This window comes from Equus quagga, unplaced genomic scaffold, assembly GCF_021613505.1.
Source record: "Equus quagga isolate Etosha38 unplaced genomic scaffold, UCLA_HA_Equagga_1.0 146_RagTag, whole genome shotgun sequence".
Taxonomy (NCBI): Eukaryota; Metazoa; Chordata; class Mammalia; order Perissodactyla; family Equidae; genus Equus; species Equus quagga.
The window spans coordinates 8,247,987-8,266,838 of NW_025796728.1; the positions used below are offsets into that span (position 1 = coordinate 8,247,987).

The window sequence follows — 18,852 nt, forward strand, 5'->3', positions numbered from 1 at the left end:
GTATATTGTTGCAGATAAAAAGTCTACTTCAAAAGAGTAACAATTGGACTGACAGCATTCTGACTTTTTTGGGGGACACTTTTAACTTTTGTTGTTCTTGGTTTTGGTTTTTAAATCTGTGGATTTCCTTTCACTTACCCAGCTTAGTACTCAAAGTGTATTTTGGATCTAAGATTCTTGTTTTTCTCAAATTCTGAAAAATTCTCATTCATCATCTCTTTACATTTTTCCATCATTTCTCTTCTCTCTGAAATGCCTATTAAATGTAGGCTAGGGCTTCACACTTCTTAAACACTTTTTCATTTTCTCTCGAAAATCTTTTTGCTTTCCTTATGCACATTCAGGATTTCTAGTCGGCTCTTTGCCAGTTTCATTTGTTTTGGTTTTATTTCTGCCAGTTTGTGTTTCAAAATATGTAAGTACTTCAATCATTCTTTTGAGGATACCAAACTTACTGTAAAGCAATTCAAGCTGTTATTATTATTATTATTATTATTTTTAAAGATTGGCACCTGAGCTAACAACTGTTGCCAATCTTCTTCTTTTATTCTTTTCTGCTTCTTCCCCAAACCCCCCACAGTACATAGTTGCACATTTTAATTGTGGGTCCTTCTAGTTGTGGCATGTGGCACGCTGCCTCAGCAAGGCCTGATGAGTGGTGCCATGTCTGCACCCAGGATCTGAACCGGTGAAACCCTGGGCTACCAAAGAGGAGTGCGGGAAATTAACCACTTGGCCACGGGGCCAGCCCCTCAGGCTGTTCTTTTAATACCACCTCGAGTTGATTCATATTTGATTTTGTTGTCTTTCTTAGCATTAAAATTTTTCCTGTTTTTTAATTAAGATATAATTGAGATATAACATTTTATAAATTTAAAGTGTACAACATGTTGATTTAATACATTTTATATACTGTAATACGACCCTTTGTGCACTTTTAAATTTTGGAATTTGCAATCTATTCTGATCTGATATATCCTTTCATGCTCTAGTGCTCAGAAATCAATCTGATCCTTCTGTCCTGAACCAGATCTCATACTACCAGTTTCAAATTCCTACATCTCAATCTACTCTCTAAGCCAGCAAAGAGCAGGCTTCAGCTGCTGTTCTTCCTCTGCCTCCCTACCCTACAGCCTCCAACAAGACATAGCCTCAGGTAACAAATGGAGCAGGCTACTCTCAGCCTCCGTATGGGGTGGGTGGGTAAGTTCAAACAGTCTGACTCTAGTACCTGGCTATGCCCGTAGCATTTGTAGATCCATTATTCCAAGCAAGCCAAACTCCTGGCTGCCAGGGCCTGCTTACAGACCCAGAGGCAAGCACTTTCTGTTCCACTTCTTGGACACAGTATATCTTTTTAAGAGCCCAGCTGTTTCTTCAGTTTTCTCTTTCTGTATTTTATTTATCATGGCAACTTATAAATGAGAAGCAGAGCGGGTACCTCAAAGCATCTATTCACAATGCCATCTATCAGAATTTCTGCCTATCCACTGATTTACCTTCTTTCAAGGTTTTTATTCATAAACTAAATGCCAACAGACTCAGCACTACCAAAGGTAAAACTCTTTGAAACAAAAGCAAAAAATCTTATATGTAGCTAGTATACTTCTTAATTATTTCCACTAAAAGCCACTGGGGAAATTACTTAATATGGTATACTATGTTTTGATAACTAAAACATATACAGAAAATCCAAAAAGGCTCTATTTTAACTATTCATCAAATCCTAAGTAAGTTATGATGGCATAATGGTAAATTAAAGATAGGCTTAACAACAATTCTATTTAATTAGTAACTACAGCTTGTAACATTTGACATTGAACAGTTAAATGACTAATATGATTTTATTTTTGTCCAGCTACAAAGCAGAAAAATTCTAAAGCAACTTTATAGAATCTATATATCAATTTCTTAAAATTTTGTTTTAGGGAACAGGTGCAGGGCAGAGAAAAGTGAAGGGAAAGGGGTGGTAGAATAATAAGCTTTCAACACTCACCTAATGTCTGAACAACTGAAATCTACTGTCAAAAGTTTCAAAAAGAACCCTCCTTTCCACAATGATCAAAGTCATTCAACCAAATAACTCAAAATGAGTTGCTCTAAGAATGATATTTCTGTATATCCTTCTCACTACAAACTGTCTACATGGTACTAATTATATAGTGTTAAGAATTACAAACAAGAAATGCTAGTAAGAAGTGATGTCAGCAACATGGTGAAGTGAGTGGTTTTGTCTCTCCTCCTTCAAACTACAACTAAATGGACATTCACTGATCAATGGAGGATACTCACACAGCACCTCAGGATGCCTGAGAGACCCTCGCTACTATACATCAAAAGGTGGGCAGACGACCCTGAGGAGGAGGTGGAGATAGATGAAAACTCTCCAGCCCCCAAACGGCCTAGTACCTGCGAGCAACTCTCTCTTGGCTGACATGCTCATAGCACCACTGTGGCCCCAAGGGTGGGCATGTGCATCAGTGTGACTGTGGAAACAGGTGACTACAACCTTAAGGCCCCCGTGATTGCCCTGTGGCCCAGTGGGAAAATCCATAGTCCCACAGTGGCTGCAGGGAGAGTCTCTGGTCGGCCCTAGTGAAGAGGCCCCACCCACAAAGCACAAAGGCTGGGCAACCTTGGGGCAGGAGTGACTCAGCTGGGTGAGCTACTCACTAGCTGCATTAAACACCCACAGCTCTGCTGAGCCCCAAGGGGGCAAGTGAGATCCAGTAGGACCATGCAGGTGGGTGGTGACAATCCGGAGCCCCAGCGTGATTGCTCCTTGGTCCAGTGGGAAAATCCACGGTCCCACAGTGGCTGCAAGGAGAGTCTCTAGTTGGCCCTAGTGGAGAGGCCCCACCCACCAAGCAGAAAGGCTTGGCCACCTTGGAGCAGAAGTGACACAGGTGGGTGAACTACCTACTGGCTGCATTAAACACCCACAACTCTGCTGCACCCTTGAGGGGGCAAGTAAGATCCAGTGGGACCAGACAGCGGCAGAGCTGTGAGTCTGGGTGAACCAGCTCCCAGCTGCCATGAAAGCCCATAACACCACTGCAATCCCTAAAAAGGGAGTGTGTCTAAGTGGGTCTGTGGGAGCAGGCAGCAGTAACCCAAATTCCCCATGCGACTGTTCCCACAGTTTACAGGAGACCCCATAGAGCCACTGTGATCCCAAGGAACAGCCCAGGCTCAGTCAGGCAGCTGACAGGGATCCTGGTCGGTGCAGATTACACAGCTGCTGCCCCCTCTCCCCGAGTGGCACACGTGGAAGCAGTAACCAAACTCTATCTCTGTGTGGAGGCACAAATCCACGCCATCAAGCAGTATGAAAAAATATATTAGATCTCCAGAAGAGAAGGAAAATGACAAGTACCCAGGAAACAATCCCGAAGACACAGAAATCTATAACCTAAATGACAAAGAATTCAAAATAGCTATCATTAAAAAACTCAACGAATTAAAAGAGAATACAGATAGACAACTCAACAAATTCAGGAGCTATGTCACTAAAGAGCTTGATACTATAAAGAAGAACCAATCAGAAATGTTGGAGATGAAAAACACAATGGAGGAGAGTAAGAAAAATCTGGACTCCCTGAAGAGTAGGACTGATATACGGAGGACAGAATTAGCAGTCAGGAGGATAGGAATATAGAAATGCTTCAGATAGAGGAGAGAGAACTAAGACTAAAAAGAGATGAAGAAACTCTCCAAGAAATATCTGACTCAATTAGGAAATGAACATAAAGGTTACAGGTATCCCAGAGGGAGAAGAGAAGGAGAATGGAGCAGAAAGCTTGTTCAAAGAAATAATAGCTGAGAACTTTCCAAACCTGGAGAGAGAGCTGAAAATCCAAGTGACAGAAGCCAACAGATTTCCAAACTTTATCAATGGAAAAAGACCAACCCCAAGGCATATAGTAGTGAAGCTTACAAAAGTCAATGACAAAGAAAAAACATTAAGGGTAGCAAGGCGGAAGAAAATAACCTACAAAGGTATCCCTATCAGGCTGTCAGCAGATTTCTCAGCAGATGCCTTGCAGGCTAGGAGAGAGTGGAATGATATATTCAAAATTCTGAAAGACAAAAACTTTCAGCCAAGAATACTTTATCCAGTGAAAACATCCTTCAAATATGATGGAGAAATAAAAATCTTCCCAGATAAACAAAATTTAAGGGAGTTCATTGCCAAAAGACGCACCCCCTCCCCCGACAAGAAATGCTCAGGAAGGCTCTCATACTTGAAAGAAAAAAAAGGAAAGGGGTTACAAAACCCTGACCAAAGGAGATATGTAGACAGACAAAATCAGGAAATTGCAGCTCTCCATCAGAAGAGTTAGCAAATGCTTAAGTATAACATTAAATATAAAGGCAAGGGAAACACCAAGAATAAACATAATCTTGTCATTTTAACCACAAACTCACAACACAAGAAGAAAAAAAGATGTGACAATAACAACTTAGAAGGGGAAGAGCAAAGGGATGGAACCAGCTTAGTCTAAGGAAATAAGAGGCTATCAGAAAATGGACTATCTCATGTATCAGGTGTTTTATACAAACCACATGGTAACCACTAAGCAAATAATTAGAACAGAGACACAAATTACAAATCAGGTGAAAACTAAGAATACCAACATAGAAAACTCACTAACTGAAGTGCTAGTCTGAAATTCATGGGACAAGAAACAAAGGAAATGCAGGGGAACTGAAAAACAAGTGATAAAATGGCAGCATTAGGCCCCCACATTTCAATAATCACTCTAAATGTAAGTGGACTAAATTCTCCAATCAAAAGAGACAGAGTGGCAGGATGGATTAAAAGCAAGATCCAACAATATGCTGCCTCCAGGAAAGCCACCTCAGCCCCAAAGACAAACAGAGACTCAGTGAAGGGATAAAACATGATACTCCAAGCTAATAGTGAACATAAGAAAGCAGGTGTCACCATAATTATATCAGAAAAAAAGAAGACTTCAAGGCAAAACAGATAAAGAGAGACAAAGAGGGAAAGTTTATAATGATAAAAGCAACATTCCACCAAGAAGACATAACACTTAGAAACATATATGCACTCAACAAAAGAGCACCAAAGCACATATAGCAACTATTAACAAAACTAAAAGGAGACATCAACAACAATACAATAATAGTAGGGGACCTCAAAACCCCACTAACACCAACAGATAGATCATCCAGACAGAAAGTCAACAAGGAAACTGTAGAATTAAATGAAAAACTAGACCAGATGGACTTAATAGATATATATAGAACACTCCATCCAAAAACAGCAGGTTACACATTCTTCTCAAGTGTGCAGGGAACATTCTCAAAGATAGACCATATGTTGGGAAACAAAGCAAGCCTCAACAAATTTAAGAGGACTGAAATAATATCAAGCATCTTTTCTGACCATAATGCTAGAAATCAATTACAAGAATAAACCTGGGAAAGGGACAAAGATGTGGAGATTAAACAACATGCAACTGAAAGACCAATGGATCATTGAAGAAATCAAAGGAGAAATCAAATATTATCTGGAGAGAAATGAAACTGAAAACACACCATATCAACTCACTTGGGATGCAGCAAAAGTGGTCCTAAGAGGGAAATTCACTGCAAGGCTCACCTCAATAAACAAGAAAAATCTCAAATAAGCAATCTCAAATGACACTTAACAGAATTAGAAAAAGAAGAACAAAGCCCAAAGTCAGTAGTAGGATGGAAATAATAAAAATTAGAGCAGAAACAAATGAAATAGAAACAAAAGACAGTAGAAAGAATCAATGAAATCAAGAGCTGGTTCTTCAAGAAAATAAACAAAACTGACAAACCCGTAGCCAGGCTCACTAGGAAAAAGAGACAAGACGCAAACAACGAAAATCAGAAGTGAAAGAGGAGAAATCACAACGGATACCAAAGAAATACAAAAGATTATAAGAGAATACTATGAAAAACTACATGCCAACAGATTGGACAACCTAGAAGAAATAGACAAATTCCTAGACTCTTACAACATCCCAAAACTGAATCAGGAAGAAATAGAGAATCTGAATAGACCAATTGCAAGTAAAGAGATTGAAAAAGTAATCAAAAACCTCCCCCAAAATAAAAGTCCAGGACCAGACAGCTTCTCTGGAGAATTCTACCAAACATTCAAGAAGATTTAATACCTACCCTTTCTCAAACTATTCCAAAAAAATTGAGGAAGATGGAGCACTTCCTAACACATTCTACAAGGCCAACCTCACTCTATCCCAAAACCAGACAAGGACAAAACAAAGAAGGAAAACTACAGGCCAATATCACTGATGAACATAGACGCAAAAATCCTCAACAAAATATCGTAAACTGAATATAGCAATACATTAAAAACATCATACACCATGATCAAGTGGGATTTATACAAGGGACACAGGGATGGTTAAACGCCCACAAGTCAATCAACGCGATACACCACACTAACAAAATGAGGAACAAAAACCACATGATCATCTCAACAGACGCAGAGAAAGCATTTGACAAGATCCAACATCCATTTATGATAAAAACGCTCAATAAAACGGGTATAGAAAGAAAGTACCTCAACATAATAAAGCCCATATATGACAAACCCATAGCCAATATCATACTCAATGGGGAAAAACTGAAAGCCATCCCTCTGAGAACAGGAACAAGACAAGGGTGCACACTCTCACCACTCTTATTCAACACAGTACCGGAGGTTTTGGCCAGAGCAATTAGGCAGGAAAAAGAAATAAAAGGAATCCAAATAGGCAATGAAGAAGTGAAACTCTCGCTGTTTGCAGACGACATAATCTTATTTATACAAAACCCTAAAAAATCCATCAGAAAGCTCCTAGAAGTAACCAACAATGACAGCAAGGTTGCAAGGTACAAAATCAACTTACATAAATCACTAGCATTTCTATACTCTAATAACGAACTAATAGAAAGAGAACTTGAGAACATAATCCCATTCACAATCACAACAAAAAGAATAAAATATCTTGGAATAAATTTAACCAAGGAAGTGAAAGACCTATACGATGAAAACTACAAGACTTTCCTGAAAGAAACTGATGACGACAAAAAGAGATGGAAAGACACTCCATGCACATGGATTGGAAGAATAAACATAGTTAAAATGTCCATTCTACCTAAAGCAATCTACAGGTTCAACGCAATCCCAATCAGAATCCCAATGACATTCTTCACAGAAATAGAACAAAGAATCCTAAAATTCATATGGGGCAAAAAAAGACCACGACTTGCTAAAGCGAAAAAGAACAAGGCTGGAGGCATCACAATCCCTGACTTCAAAATATACTACAAAGCTATCATAATCAAAACAGCATGGTACTGGTACAAAAAGAGGCACACAGACCAATGGAACAGAACTGAAAGCCCAGGAAAAAAAACATACATCTATGGACAGCTAATCTTTGACAAAGGAGCTGAGAACATACAATGGAGAAAACAAAGTCTCTTCAACAAATGGTGTTGGGAAAACTGGACAGCAAGATGTAAAAGAATGAAATTAGACCATTCTTTTACTCCATCCACAAAAATAAACTCAAAATGGATCAAAGACTTAAAGGTAAGATCTGAAACCATAAGATTTCTAGAAGAAAATATAGGCAGTATACCCTTTGACATCAGACTTAAAAGGATCTTTTTGGACACCATGTCTTCTCAGACAAGGGAAACAACAGAAAGAATAAACAAATCGGACTTCATCAGACTAAAGAACTTCTACAAGGCAAGGGAAAACAGAATTGAAACAAAAACACAATCCTTCAACTGGGAAAAAATATTTGCAAATCATATATCCGAGAAACAGTTAATCTCCATAACATACAAAGAACACACACAACTCGACAACAAAAAATCAAACAACCCAATCAAAAAACGGGCAGAGGATATGAACAGACATTTCTCCAAAGAAGATACACAGATGGCCAACAGGCACATGAAAAGACGCTCATCATCACTGATCACCAGGGAAGTGCAAATCAAAACTATACTAAGATATCACCTTACACCAGTTAGAATGGCTAACAGAACCAAAACAAAAAATAACAAATGTTGGAGAGGTTGTGGAGAAAAATGAACCCTCATACACTCCAGGTGGGAATGCAAACTGGTGCAGCCACTATGGAAAACAGTATGGAGATTTCTCAAAAAATTAAAAATAGAAATACCCTATGACTCAGCCATCCCACTACTGGGTATCTATCCAAAGAACCTGAAATCAGCAATTCAAAGAGACCCATGCACCCCTATGTTCATTGCAGCATTATTCACAATAGCCAAGACATGGAAGCAACACAAGTGCCCACTGACCAATAACTGGATAAAGAAGATATGGTATACATATACAACGGAATGCTACTCGGCCATAAAAAAGGATATAATCGTCCCATTCACAACAATATGGATGGACCTTGAGGGTATTAAGTGAAATAAGCCAGATAGTGAAAGACAAACTCTGTATGACACCACTAATATGTGGAAGATAAACACATGGACAAAGAGATTAGTGGTTACCAGGGGAAAGGGGCTTGGGGGTGGGCACAAAGGATGAAGTGGTGCACCTATAACATGACTGACAAATAATAATATACAACTGAAATTTCACAAGGTTGTAAACTATCATAACCTCAATTAAAAAAAAAAGAAATGCTAGTAAATGGCACAAATACACGTATAAATACTTATTTGCACACCACCATCTTAATATACTGACACTGTTTCACTGGAGTAGAATCCTTATGATTTCAATAAGTAACTAGACATTCTAGCCATGAATATCTCTAGACATTTTGTTTTAAGCTCAAGCCCTGGCTGTATGCCACACATCTGCTGTCATTAGCAAAATTAAAACTAATTTTACTAAAATTTAAAACATCTGAATGCTCCTTAAAAACTTAAGGATTCCTCAGCAGTCTCTGCCTCTTAATGAACTGTTCCAGACTTTATCATGTGATTTGAATTATTCAAAAGTCAATCTCAAACCCTTATATATACAAATTATCTTTCAATCAAGCAATTACTTGCTGTCTATTTGATGGCTAACAAGGTCTAATTTGGCCTAAGTAAATTCTGAAAATTGAGCCCAAAATAAAACCATCAATAAACACCATATTTCTAATATAAAAAAATAAACTAACATTTTTATTTCAGTCAGCAGAGAAAAAGAAAACCTAGTCATGGATTTCTATTTCAAGCATTTTGTATAGTAGAACCAACATTAACTATTTTTGCCTGAGTCTACATTCACCTCAGAAGAGCACTATAACAGGTTTTACCCCTAATTATATTATTTCATCACTTGTTTCTTCTTCCATTTCTATGTTCTAATAAATATGCTAACTTCTGGAACTTAGGGACAAATCACACTCTCCATTTCTTCATCCTCCAATATCAAACTCTCAATCAATTATTTACCCCAGCAATTCTCCATCATCACAAGGAAAAGAGAATAAATTGGCTAAAACTGCACAGTAAGCCTAAAGGGAGGATGGGGCTTAGAGATAAGGATGAAAAATAGACTCATAAGCATAAATATAGGTTTCTCAAGGAATCTGTAAAATCTTCCCCCATGAAAGACATCCAACTAAAGGAAAGATAGTCTTGAAATGTTTATTATTCCTCACTCTCTTCTCCTGACACCATACACTCCTTGGTTTTTCTCCTACCTCTCTGAGCTGCTCCTCCTCAAGTATCCTTTGCAGGTTCCTCCTCTTCTACCTGTCCCTTACTCAGTGAGGATTTTGTACAAGAAAATCTCACCTCCTCATTCTAAACCCTCTTCCTATACTGTCTCAAATGCACTCATGACTTCAGTTACCACATTTGTATAGCTAGTAACTCCTAAATCTCTACCCCAGGATAGAACTCTATCATTCACTCATTTACAAATATTTATTAAACCCCACTATGTGCAAACCACTGCTCCAGGCACTGAGGTTCCTGCTGTCATGAGGCTTGAAAACAGGTGAGAGATGAAGACATAACTAAAACAAATACTGAAAATATCAGTCAGTAAAAGGTGTTACTTACACAGAGAATTAAAATTAGGGTAATATTAAAGACTGACTAAGTGGCTACCTTAGATTGAGTGATTAAAGAATGACTGTGCAGAGTTGACATTTCAACTAAAATGTAAATGCCCAGAAGGGGTCAGTCATGTGTAGAAGGGCACCTTGGAAAGAGAAAGCAACTAAAGTAAAGGCCTTTATTACGAGAACAAGCTTGATATTTTCTAAGAACCAAAGGAAACTGATTTGGCTGAAACATAAAGAGCAAGTAAGAGAGTGGAAGCAGGGAGCCCAGGGAGAAGGCTACTGTAGTAATCCAGCCAAGAGATGACGACGTCTCACAGCAGAATAGTAGTAGGCCTAACCACCTACTAGTCATCTGTTAAGATGTCCCAGAGGCACCTACAATTCAGATGTCCAAAACCGAATCATCATCATCTCATTAAAATATGTTTTTGCTTTGGTATTCCTAATTTTAGAAGTCAATGAAATCACCTACCCAGTCACCTAATCCAGTAACCAGGCACTGTCCTTTCCTTGACCCTCTTCTTTATTTACCCAAATACAATCACCAAGTCCTAATCATTCAGCTACTAAATCTCTTGCATTTATCTACCTCCTAAAAAAATCACCGCCATTATCCTAGTCTAGACCCTCATCTGTATTACTGCTTTCAATTTCCCTCCTTTGCAGTCTGTTCTCCAGCCTGCACCTAGTTATCTTTCTAAAATCTTAAATCTAATCAAGTACTCCCTCTACTTAAAATATTCCAATAGACCCTCACTGCCCACAAAATAAAGTCCAAACTTCTGAACAGGACCTTGATCTGATTACCACTTACTCCTTCAGTTTCATCCCTTGTACTGTCAAAACTACCAACCAAAGGGCCTAGTGGCGCAGTGGTTAAGTTCGCACATTCTGCTTCAGCAGCCCGGGATTCACTGGTTCGAACCTGCGTGAGGACCTACACGCTGCTTGTCAAGCCATGCTGTGGCAGGCATCCCACATATAAAGCAGAGGAAGGTGGGCACAGATGTTAGCTCAGGGCTCATTTAAAAAAAAGAACAAAAAAAACTACCAACCCCACCACCATGTCCTCTACTCACTAGTCTAGTCATACTAAATTACTTATAATTTTACCTTCTTTCTCCACCATTCATCACACTAATACTACTTTTTTTTCAGGTCCACAACTAGATATTTCCTTATGGAAACCTTTCTCAACCACTCAAGACTCAGTTAGGTGCCCCTCCTATGTGCTCCCGCAGCACACAGTATTTCCTTTATCACAGTACTTACTACACAGTATTATATTTGTTTGCTTAATTTTCTGTTTTAGTAATAAAGAGAACATAAACTCAGAGTCTTTCTCACTTGCTGTCATATAAAAAGTACTCAACAGGGGCAGGCCCGGTGGCGCAGCGGTTAAGTTCACACGTTCCACTTCAGTGGCCCAGGGTTCGCCGGTTCAGATCCTGGGTGCAGACATGGCACCGCTTGGCAAGCCATGCTGTGGCAGGTGTACTCACATATAAAGTAGAGGAAGATGGGCACGGATGTTAGCTCAGGGCCAGTCTTCCTCAGCAAAAAGAGGAGGATTGGCAGCAGATGTTAGCTCAGGGCTAATCTTCCTCAAAAAAAAAAATTGCTCAACAAATACTTCTTGAATACATTAATGAATAAATAAATGAATAAGGGACTTCTTTTTAATGCTGCACAGCAGACTGGATATCCTGAACAAAATCTTTTCAAATGCATCGCTAAGCTAGCAAAAAATGATCTGAAGAGGGCAAAAATGAAGAAAAAGCAGGACATCTATAGAGTAAGTGGACACACCAAAGCCAGCTTTTTCCCTGATGATTTCTTTGAGCTTTTGAGCTTCAGAACCTTTAACCTACTGATGCTCTTTGAGCTTTAACTTCCACAGCTGCAAGGGGCATGGGAGACCAGAGAGTAAGAATAGATTCTGCTCAAGATGGAAAGTCTAATAGGACACACCCAGAAAAAAAGCTATTCACATGGTATAAGTGTGAACGAGAAAAAATACACACAGAAGGGAATAGCAAGGAAGCACGCCTGCCTTTATTTTGGTGTTAAGCAGCGCGGAAGGAAAACACTCCCCTGAAAATCCTAAGGATAAGCCAGCTATCACACAAGTTTGCAGTCTGAATTCATGCTACCAATGCGGTCTAAAAAATCTAAAGCAGAGAATTTAATTTAATGTGGTTCCAAGTTGTCCACAGCAGCCAACAGAGACAAAAGCAAACTCTCTATGCAGGAACGCATCTTCAATACAGAGAGACATCAAATAGTTCCAAGATATAAACTTGTATGGAAAATGAAAATGAACAACTCTCAGTTAAAAAAACAGATCTGGCAGAATGAATGAGAGCAAGAAACAGAGGAAAAAAATGATCTAGTGAGAACCAAAAGATTTCAGACAGCAGAATTTTCAGTCACAAAATATAAAATAGCTATGTTTAATATGGCTATAACAAAAGAGAAATTTGAAAATTTCTCTTTTCAAAGAGAATTTGGTTGGAGACTAACCAAGCAAGGTGAAAAATAATCTCTAGAAATGAAAAATATCATCATTGAAATTAAAAGGTCAACATATGTACCAACCAGCAGATTAGAGGAAACTAAAGAAGGAATTCGTGAACTAGGTAGACCTAAGAAAATAATCCAGAATTCAGGACAGAAAGATAAAGAAATACAAAATATGACAGAGAGGTTTAGAGACACAGAAAATAAAGCAACAAGATGTAATATATGTCTAATTGGAGTTCCAAAAGGAGATAAGAAAGAAATGAGAATAAGTAATACTTGAAGGGATAGTGACAGAAAATTGTAAAATTCCAGAGTTGTAGAAAAATACCAATCCTCAGATCCAGGAAGCCCAACAAATCTAAAGCATGATAAACACAAATACCTACCTAGTCACTTCATAGTAAAACTGCACTTTACTCCACAGAAAAAGACTCTCAAAAATAAAGTTAATCAAATTTAAAAAGCAGTTAAATAGAAAAGAATGACCACAAAAGCATGATATCTGATTTCTCAACAGCAACAATGGAAGCCAAAGACACTGGAATAACATCTTAAATGTGCCTTTGCCATAACAATTTCCAGACCTAAAGGAACTTCTATAGGGATACACATGAAACAGAAACACAGAGAAATAAGAAAAGGTGGTTAACAAAGATTCCCAGATAAATTTAAACAAATAGCAATGTACATTTTATAGAAAGGAAAGAGCAGAACAGACACAAAATACTAGCCAACAAATAGCATTTAAGTTGGGAGGGGTGACCAGAGTAAGCATTCTAAGTTCTTTACATTTTTCAGAAGGAAAGTGAACATTCCAATTAGCTTTAGACTTTAAGTACAGACAGAGAATACACAACTCCTAAACAAGTGTGTGTATGTGGAGGGAAAAGGGGGGTAGGGGGAATAATAAAATGAGAAAAAATTTTAAAAGGCAAAAAAGGAATTAAAAAAATAGCACAAGCAAGCTCATGATACAATGGGAGAAATACGTCCAAACATATCAGCAATTACAGCAAATGTAAACAGACTAAACTTCCAGTTGAAACACAAAGATAATCCAATTAGGAGGGAAAAAAGTTAAAGGATGGGAAAAATCATATCAGGCAAATACTAATGAAATCTGGTGGGAGATGCCACTAAAAAAAAGTCGTTACATAACAATAAATGGTGTAATTTATCAGTGTTATGTAACAATTCTAAATGCGTATGCATCTAGTAACACAGCCTCAAAAACATATAAAACAAAATTTTAGGGAGAGCTATAAGGAAAGACTGTCAAATCTACCATCACAGCTATCATGGTTTGAATGCCTACTTTAGAAAAGAAGTGAGGTTCAAAACTAATGAGCAAAATAGCTAACTGATAGTTAAAAAATGAATGACAGAATAAACACAAAGTAGAAAGGAGGATATAATTAAGGTAGGAGTAGTAATTAATGAAATAGGAAACACATATTAAAAGATTCAAGGCAAAGACAAATTATTACTTGGAAAAAAATAAAATGGACAAAGTTCTGGCAAGATTAATCAAGAAAATAAGACAAACACCATTAAGAATGAAACAAAAGGAAATAACTACGTATGCTACTAAGGCTATACCGAGTATCATGAACTTTATGCCAATAAATCAAAAATTTAGTTTAAATGGATAAATTCCTAGAAAAAATAGAACTTACGAAAACAGCACCAAAAAGAAAGAAAAATTAAAAGAAATTAAATTAGCAGTTTAATAGCTCCCCACAAAGAAAATACTAGTCCAGATAGTTTTACAGGTAAGTTCTATCAAACATTAAAGGAACAAATCTCATACAAACTATTCCAGTATACAGAAAAAATTATTTTAAAAGATCTATACATACCTGTTTCATCAAATGATGGTACTTTTTCCACTCTGACAGTTTGTGACCCCGGTCCTTCTTTCTGAACATTTGCAGAGTACCACTTTACTTGATTCAGTGTACAAATGCATGGATGGCTATAGGGAACCATATTTGAAAAGCTTCCAAATGTCACTAAATTCTGCCATTCTACAAGAAAAAAATTTTTTTTTAATTTCAACCTCACAATAAGAATTTTTCTACCCAATAAAACATACCTACTATAATTAGAAAGAGAATAAAGTTGCAGAATAAAAATAACAGTAAAACCTTCATTCTGTTAGATACTCGAATGCACAATGCCAAGCCATCCTCTCCATGGAGGTGTTTCACTGACCCCCTAAGTGTACAGAGACTACACTTCGTCAGGAAAAAATAAGGATAGTCTTCCTATTCTCTAATTTGTAAATTTATTTGTACGGACACTTTTTAAATACATAAAATCAAATAAAACATTCACATTATTCAGCCATTCTGAAAGGTCTCTGTCATATAATAGATACTTTTTATTTTGTATGCTGGTTCCATGCTAAAAAAATGTTGGCATAACATCTAATAGAGAACTCTGAGAGAGGGGAGGTCAGGAGGGCTTCCTACCCAAAATCACCACGTGTCCTCCTTCCAATGGCTAGAGATTTAGTCTTCTTTCATTTCACAATTAATAAGTGAATTACATTAATCAGCCTTTCGTACTATCATGGATTTTTTAAAATAAGATAATTAAATCAACATTTGGTGAGATTCCTCAGTATATGGGAATTCTAATTGAAGGAAGAATAGAAGACTAATTATGAAGCACTTCAGCTGCTGCATCTGGACTGACTGTAGGCTTTGGAGGGCTGAAACACAGAGGAAAAATATATTCCACACTTGCAACAGAGTGCTAGAAGAGTAAATCTGTCTGACTCTACTCTCATGTGACCCTCTTTCTGTTTTATTTTTTACTATAAGTACTTAGAACTCAAAAACCCTGTCTAGATATAATTTATGTATTTTCTAAAGTTTTAGGTAAAATAATGAAATTACATCATCAGAGAAAGCCAAGTTTTTCCAAGAGTGGAGGGTTAAGCATTTACGAGTTGAAACTTTTCTAGCTGCTTATAATAATCTTCCAAAGCTGTTAATTCATGTATGTGTATGTGCAGGTATATGCTTTCTGAAATCAAAAAAATAAACCTTTTTTTAATGGCTCAGAGAATTCATCAGGATAAAAACATAAGTTATTGTGAATGTTGAAGATAATTTGAAAAGTATGAGGGACATAAAGCAGCATAAGTAATCACTCAAGTTTCAGGCTTGTTCTCTTGAAAAACTTCCTGAAGTCTACTTATTCTTTCATTTATTTGGCAAATAATTGTTGAAGGCCTAGCATGTGTTTTTCAGTCATTTGTCTCTATTTCTTAAAAGCTGAGTAAAGCAAATATAACAATGCATCTTCTTGCACATTAAAACATGTAGCCTACTAGTAAAAATTCATTAGAAAAGCAAAAGCTAAAGCAAATTCTCATAAGACACCCACTCTCCAGGAAAGCCTGTTCTTCACCACGGCCGCTGGTGTTCTGACTTGTTGGCCCTATTCAAAATATCTTTTGTGATTATTACCTAACAAAGCAATATGCCACCAACACTTTTTTTTTTCCCTCCCACTGATAAAATGCTTTTACAGAGATTATGCTAAGGTGTTTAAAGAGGGATTACTCCACAGTCTAAAAATCCTTTCTCAGAAGATGACAGTATTTCCCTGACTTGATCCTGGAGTTTTTTCAAGGTCCTTCTTAGTTTTTAAAACATTTTATTACAGAAAATTTCAAACATATGCAAAGGTAGAAAAAACAGTCCAATAAATGTCCATGTACTCACTGCCCACCATCAACAGTTATCAACTTATGGTCAGTCTTGTCTCATCTCTACTTGCACCAGTATCTCCTTATCTCCATAGTAATTTGATGCAAATCTCAGACATGAAATAATTTCATTCATAAATATTTCCATATGTAGTCTGAGATAAGAACTTGTGAAAATACAGAGACACCACCATTACAAGTAAAAAAAGAAAGAATTCCTTATCCTTATTATTATCAAATATCCTCAATTTTCAATTTCCAATTGTTACAAGCATCAGAATTTTTTTGTGTGAACAGATCCTAATGAGGTCCACATATTGTGACTGAAATGTCTTTTGAGTCTCTTTTAAGCTACAGGCTGTCTTTTTTTTAGGGCAATTTTTATATTGAAGAAACCAAGTTGTTTGTCCTGAATTTTGTAGTTTCTCAGTCTGAATTTTCTTGACTTAATTTCCATGGTGTTGTTTAACCTGTTCTTCTATAAGTTCTATAAATCAATGGATATAAAGGCTGTATCCAAATTCAGGTTCTTTGTATTAGGACAACACTACTTGTTAAGTGATGATGAGCTCTTTCATCAGGAGCCACATAATATTTGTTTGTGATAGTGTCGCTTTTGTTCAACGCCTGAACCATTTATTCATTAGGTGGTTACAAAATGGTGATATTTTATCACTTCTTTATTTATTAGTCAGGGTACTTCTACAAAGAGAAAATTCCCCTCATTAATGTGGTTATTCAGCAGTATAGTTCATACAGGAAAGTCAGGCTAAATGGTTCATTCTTTCCCTTTGTTTACCACTTCCTCAAAATAATGAGTTCACTACCTACCACCCTGCAATAGTGACACATTAATTTGTATGTGTATATGTATCATTATGATTTCATAGATTTAAACATTATTTGATGTATTTCAATCCATTTTAGTCATTACCTTGATTAATGCTCAAATTGTCCCATTTCTCACCAGTATGGGTCTCTCCAAATTGACTCTTGTGTCCTTGCGACACTATTCTAGTTACCTTTGATAGCTTCCTAGCTAGCTGTTTCAAAAAGTCCTTACTGTTTCAGGCATTAGCAACTTTAAAAGTACACATCTGGCATTAACACAAGATTGAAAATTGCACAGAATTTGCAGAATACACTACCACCTTTAACATTTTATATTCTAAAAATATATAGGACCACATTTGACTCAACAAAAAAACATAATATCTAACACATAGCAGTAAAAACACAACCATTTGTTAAATAAATTACTGAATTAATTAATTAATTCTAGGAGGCAGAAAGACAGTAAAAAAGTATTACCACTCTTAATAGCCTTTCTTCAAGGTAACTTCTAAAATAAGCTACACAGGGAAGATTAGTTTGGCGCTCGAAGTTCTATGGACCTGGACAAGGACGATCTCACTGCTGCATATGTATGGGCTGTTTCTTCATCTAGACCACAGAGCTACTACTATCTTATCAGTCTAGGAACAACAATCACTCTTATCTGCTGTTATTTTACTGCTACTGCTTCTGCAGCTCCTAACGACCACTGCTACTGATCACTACTTGTCCTCTCTCTCCAATCTGGTCTGTCATCTACCATTTACTCCGGCTTTCAGAGGAAATTTGGCGGTCTTTTCAGACTCCAACAACAAACCACACAAGAAACTCTTTTCCTCCCATGCAAACAGACAATTCTGTCTACTGTGTATGTTGCTTCTGTACTAAAAACAAATGATTTCTTGCAGTTTGGAATATTTGCTTTCTGGCTAATTTCAGGACCAGAGTCAAAGCTGTAGCCTAAGTCTTCCAGAGGTCAGTCTCTTTACTTAAGAAACTATTTCAGGAGTTTTTCCCAAAATTTCTAAAGCACCGATATATTAAAAAATAAATCTAAACTAAAATTTAAATTATATTATTAAATATATTAATAATAATTAATATTAATATATTATATATTAAAAACTAAATCTAAAACTAAAAACTAATTACATTTATTTTTAAAGAAGTTAGTAAGTGTGAAATTAAAATACACAATAAGAAGGAGGGTAGCACCGCACAAGCTTGCTGGGCCCATAAAACACACAACATAAAATGGAAAAACTATTCTTCATGGTACTATTTATCACAGCAAAAAGAGAAAACCACTTAAATGTTCCTTAATAGAAGAATGATTAAGCTATGAAAGGTTCCTAGATTTTCTTTCTTTTTTTTTAAAGATTTTATTCTTTTCCTTTTTCTCCCCAAAGCCCCCTGGGACATAGTTGCATATTCTTCATTGTGGGTTCTTCTAGTTACGGCATGTGGGACGCTGCCTCAGCATGGCTTGATGAGCAGTGCCATGTCTGCGCCCAGGATTCGAACCAATGAAACACTGGGCCGCCTGCAGCGGAGCGCACAAGCTTAACCACTCGGCCACGGGGCCAGTCCCTTTACTTTTTTTTTTTTTTTTTTGAGGAAGATTAGCCTTGAGCTAACTGCTGCCAGTCTTCCTCTTTTTGCTGAGGAAGCCTGGCCCTGAGCTAACATCCGAGCCCATTTTCC

The 18,852-nt window shown here is 37.1% G+C and overlaps 1 protein-coding gene across 1 annotated transcript in view; it reads right to left on the reverse strand.

The window, feature by feature from the left end:
* The window catches only part of LOC124232964 (zinc transporter 9), a 92,818-nt gene that overhangs the window by 68,267 nt on the left and 5,699 nt on the right, over positions 1 to 18,852 (reverse strand). Inside the window, exon 2 of the mRNA XM_046649932.1 lies at positions 14,453 to 14,620. Within this exon, the coding sequence (XP_046505888.1) occupies positions 14,453 to 14,620 (168 nt within the window). The remainder of the gene's footprint in view (positions 1 to 14,452; positions 14,621 to 18,852) is intronic.